The sequence below is a fragment of the Nestor notabilis genome, unplaced genomic scaffold (assembly GCF_000696875.1).
Source record: "Nestor notabilis isolate BGI_N333 unplaced genomic scaffold, ASM69687v1 scaffold36350, whole genome shotgun sequence".
Lineage (NCBI taxonomy): Eukaryota > Metazoa > Chordata > Aves > Psittaciformes > Psittacidae > Nestor > Nestor notabilis.
This window is the reverse complement of record NW_009912184.1, coordinates 7,162-11,331: the sequence shown is the minus strand read 5'-3', so window position 1 is coordinate 11,331 and position 4,170 is coordinate 7,162. Positions and strand designations below refer to the sequence as shown.

The 4,170-nt window shown below is 39.0% G+C and overlaps 1 protein-coding gene across 1 annotated transcript; it reads left to right on the top strand.

Annotated features, from left to right (window-relative positions):
* Positions 1–857: 857 nt before the first annotated feature.
* Positions 858–3,958, top strand: LOC104408484 (protein FAM217B-like). Its single transcript, XM_010018114.1, has 4 exons — positions 858–952; positions 2,097–2,202; positions 2,300–2,385; positions 2,767–3,958. Exons 1-4 carry the CDS (start codon positions 858–860, stop codon positions 3,956–3,958), a joined length of 1,479 nt encoding a protein of 492 aa, XP_010016416.1.
* Positions 3,959–4,170: the final 212 nt, after the last annotated feature.

Sequence of the window (4,170 nt, the reverse complement as noted above, 5' to 3'; positions counted from 1 at the left end):
CGGGGGGATGGCGGAGAGAGGCACTGGAGTACCAGGACAGCGTCAGACGTAAACAGACACTGATGTGAATATGAATGTATAAACACCACTGCAATGACATGGATACAAATACATAAACATCACCGCAACAAAACCAGAGGTGGGTAAGTGAGGGGTTTGGGTGCTCGACATAACGTCAGCTCTCACAAGTCCGGTCTGTGCCCCCCGGGTACGGGAATGAAGATTCTGGAAAATGAAAGAATGCTGTGAATTCTGCTCTGAGTATTTTTAGTAAGAATTTATGGTACCGAAAGATTTGTTTGGAAAAGAGAAAAAAAAAATAACGATTTGATACAAAATTTGCATATATGAATATAGGAAGAGCGCATTTTCTGGTGCAAAAAGGACAACTCCACATGCTTCAACCGCAGGTGGCTGATCATCTGTTCTTGTTAAATTAAGAGCTGAAACACCCACCACCGTTTGACTGTGATACTTGGCTCCAGTCAATACATGGAATGCTGCGCAGGAGGAACAAAATGATGATGAGCACGTTACACAATGGAAAGTAGCTCTTCTAACGCTGCTGTACTGTCAGATCTTTTCCTATATTTTACCAGCAATCCTTCAGGGACTGGCTTGTAAACCTCAGGGGAAGAGCTGGTGGTTTCTTGTTCATCTGGTAGCTGATTATATTTACCTTAATGCTTTAAAATTAAATCAAGTTGGAAGGAATCACGTGGCATTTGTTTATTCCTTCTCTAGGAGATGGTGATATTTGCATGCGAAATGCTGTGTCTTACAAACCCCAAAGACAAAGGAGTTGTTTGAAGATGATATAAAAATAAAGGTCGAGTTACCCTTTAAAGAGAGTAATTATGGGACCAGGCATTCAAGAATATCCCTTATTACTGCACGGAGAGACACAGAAGAAGGAGAGCCAAATCAATGAAAGCCACAAAGGAATGGTAAAGTAAGGAAATTATTTTCTGTCTTCTTACAGAATTCTGTAGACACTGGAGATTAGTTAATAAGTGCGTGGCTGAACTGTTCAGCTTGTCATCCTCTCCTTGATCCACAGCAACAGAAGTAATTGTGCAGTGTGATTGTGCAGGTCACAAAGTGACAGAGGTGACTGCATTTGTGCTGGAGGCATAAGACTCATTTTCATTCTTTTATAATCTCTTCAATTGGTGACATTACAGGTTTTAAAACAAAATCTGACTATACTGACATAAAAACTGCATGACGAGTTAACTGAACTGCATTCAAACTAGACTAGATTGGGAGGGCACAGTTTGCTTATTCCAGTTCTAAAATGACATTTAAAAGCTTTCCTTTATTAAAATCAGTAATATTTCTTGTCTGTGGAACAGACACTGTTTTCTGGTTTTTATGGAATACGGTGATTTAATAATTCTGTGTGCTTACGAAGAAATGTGTCTCATTTAATTGGGGAAATGCATACTCTGGTTTTAAGCTGTTCAGATCAGTAATGCCATTCCCTTTGCTTGCATATGTGATTTTCTCCTACTAATATTTCCACAACTTCATTGTCACATGAAATAGTGAATTCTGTTTGTGCTTTTGTTGTGAAAAAGTATTAATATCAGAATAGACTGTATGCTCCCTGCTCGCTTCCAGTCCTTAACTTCATAGGAATAATCCTTTAAATTTTGTTGAGAGTATGCAAATGAGAAAGGCAGCCAGGATTTGGCTTGCAGTGGCCTTCATCTGGTACTTTATAATTCATTTTGTTAAACTGCAGTAGGACCATGTACTAGGTACTATGGAAATTAGTAGTTGCATATGTGGTCTCAAATATTAACTATTTGTTATTCATGAAGTTACTTCAGGATCCTCTGGTAGAGGATTCTGTATAAGCGTTAAATTCTATTATTATACTATCTGATTGAATTATTCACTTTTGCATTAGCAGTATAAAAAATAAAAAGTGACCATGGCATAGTTCTGGTGAACTTCTAAGAGTAGGTGCAATCAACTGTCTCTCTTTTAAAAACTGAATTGCACTTTAAACTTCTAGTGTGTTTCTATTCTGATGATTGTATGTGTTGCTATTAAAATGCAATATTCTATTTAATCCTTGCTAATTACAGTAATGGAAAAAGCCATCCGAGCACCAAAGGACTAAATAAACCAATTTTGTATATGAAACCTTCTCCTGGAAGATTGGACAAAAACACATCAAGCGCCATTGAAAAGGTAAGTATTTTTGGTTGGTTGGTTTTTGCTTACAGAAAAAGGGTACTTAGTTTGTGTCAGCTTCTTAATAATGTCACATACTTATATATCTTTTCAGATTCCACATGACACTCAAGATGGTAACCAACCAAGCATTTTTAAGAAGGGAAGAAACCAGCTGGATGACAGTGCTCAGTCAAGGAGGTAGTTTTATGTTAAGATTGTTTAATTTGTAGTCATTTCAAGCTGGTGTATAAAATGCTTGTGATGAAATCATTGGCTTCTGTGTTTTGCCTTTGACTTCACTGACCCCAGAATTCAGCACTTATGAGGATAACAAATTTAAGTTATCAATATGGAAACTTACTATCCTGCCCTGATGAGTTCTCAGGCAAAATCAGAACCAAATAAAACAAAAAGTCAGTAGTAGGCAGTGTTACCTCTGCCAGCAAATAATAATTTTACCTCATTACCAAGCTTCATTCATGTAGACCCATGTCCTTGAAGGAAGTAGCAAGACCTTTATAAACTGATGTTCAAAGTCATTAATCATTTTAACAGGATACAATCTTTACTTTTATTTAGGATCACAAGTGTTTGCACATCACTGCACAGAGTACAAGGACCAAAGAGGAGTCTCCCAGAAAGAAGGCAAAATGAATCTTTTCTGCACAGGATCCCTCCTAGCACAAAGGGCAGCACCCAGAGTAGCTTCTGCAGGGTTAAAGACATCCCAGTGCAACATTTTTACTGCAGTAAAAAAGACCAGTTGGAAGAGAATCACAAAGAACATGCTGCTGTAGCTGGTCCATGCTCTTCTAAATGGCAACATGCATCTGTGGATGAAATGTTTCTTGATTTTGAATCAGTACAAATTATTAAAGAAGATGCTGAAGATGATAGTGCCAGTGATCTCTCTGATTCAGAAAGGATTCCCATTCCCCCATCTCCTTGCACACCACCAGAACTCATTCTCAGAGCTGAAGAAATTGATCCAGTTTGTTTGGAACACGTCCCTGATACAGGTTTTAAAGAATCAGAATATTACTACCCAGACTTCCTCCCACCCCCTTTCAACTCATGGGACTTAAAGCAACTGGCCATCTATGTTAACGTAGAGGGTAAAACTGAATTTCGACCAAAGCCAACAGGATTTCTTCAGAAATACATTGATCGCCTTTTGCAGCTGGAATGGTTGCAGATGCAGACTGTACAGAACGAGAAAGGAAAGGCAGCCAAAGCCAGGCCACAGACTGCTCCTGGCTCCGTCCGTACCCTAAAAAGCCCTGGCAAAGGCAAAGCATTGCTCAGCCCTTTGCCTAACAAACAGGTGGTTCCCCAAGAAAGTGTTACAAAGCTGCCCAGAAGCTATTTGGGCCACAGGGGAGATTCATACTGTGAAAAAAGTCGCCAGTTATATTCTCATCCAGGTCACTTGAAACTTTCAGAGAGAACGGGATGTGCAATGTCTTCTCAGAGACAATCTGGAGAAGTAAGGAGTGAACTGAAAAAAAAACCAACTGCAAAGCAACAGCTTCTCAACGTGGAGCCCTCCGAGAACGGTTCTAAAATTCAAAGTGTTGGTAATATCAGACCCCCTAAGCAAACCCCAGTATTTCATGGTTCAGCTGCTCCCATCAAAGGCTTAAAAACATACGCAGGTACAAATCCAAAGAAAAATGGCAATGTCAACAATTATGTTCCTTCAAAAAAACCAACAGGGGACAGGAAAATAAAAACAAATGGCACAAAGCAAACATCATGCAAATTTAAATGAAGAAAAAAATCATTATTAAATCTTAATGCTTTTTGACTGCTAGAAAGCATTTGGCCAATGCAGGAGGGTCATGTTTTCTTTATAGGAAGATCCTGAGAAAATATGTTCTTGATGCATGGCTCTAAGTCAGCACTGTTCATTCTATGATTTTAATACACGTGATCTTAAGCCAGCAAGGCCAGCAGGAAATCTTTTCCCTGAAGGCAGGTGTC

Bases quoted from the DNA above. Each gene is read 5' to 3' on its own strand.
- LOC104408484 (XM_010018114.1), top strand. From the start codon at position 858: ATGGGACCAGGCATTCAAGAATATCCCTTATTACTGCACGGAGAGACA. The intron at 2,203-2,299 runs GTAAGTATTTTT...ATATCTTTTCAG, and splicing joins CATCAAGCGCCATTGAAAAG to ATTCCACATGACACTCAAGA. The intron at 2,386-2,766 runs GTAGTTTTATGT...ACTTTTATTTAG, and splicing joins GACAGTGCTCAGTCAAGGAG to GATCACAAGTGTTTGCACAT.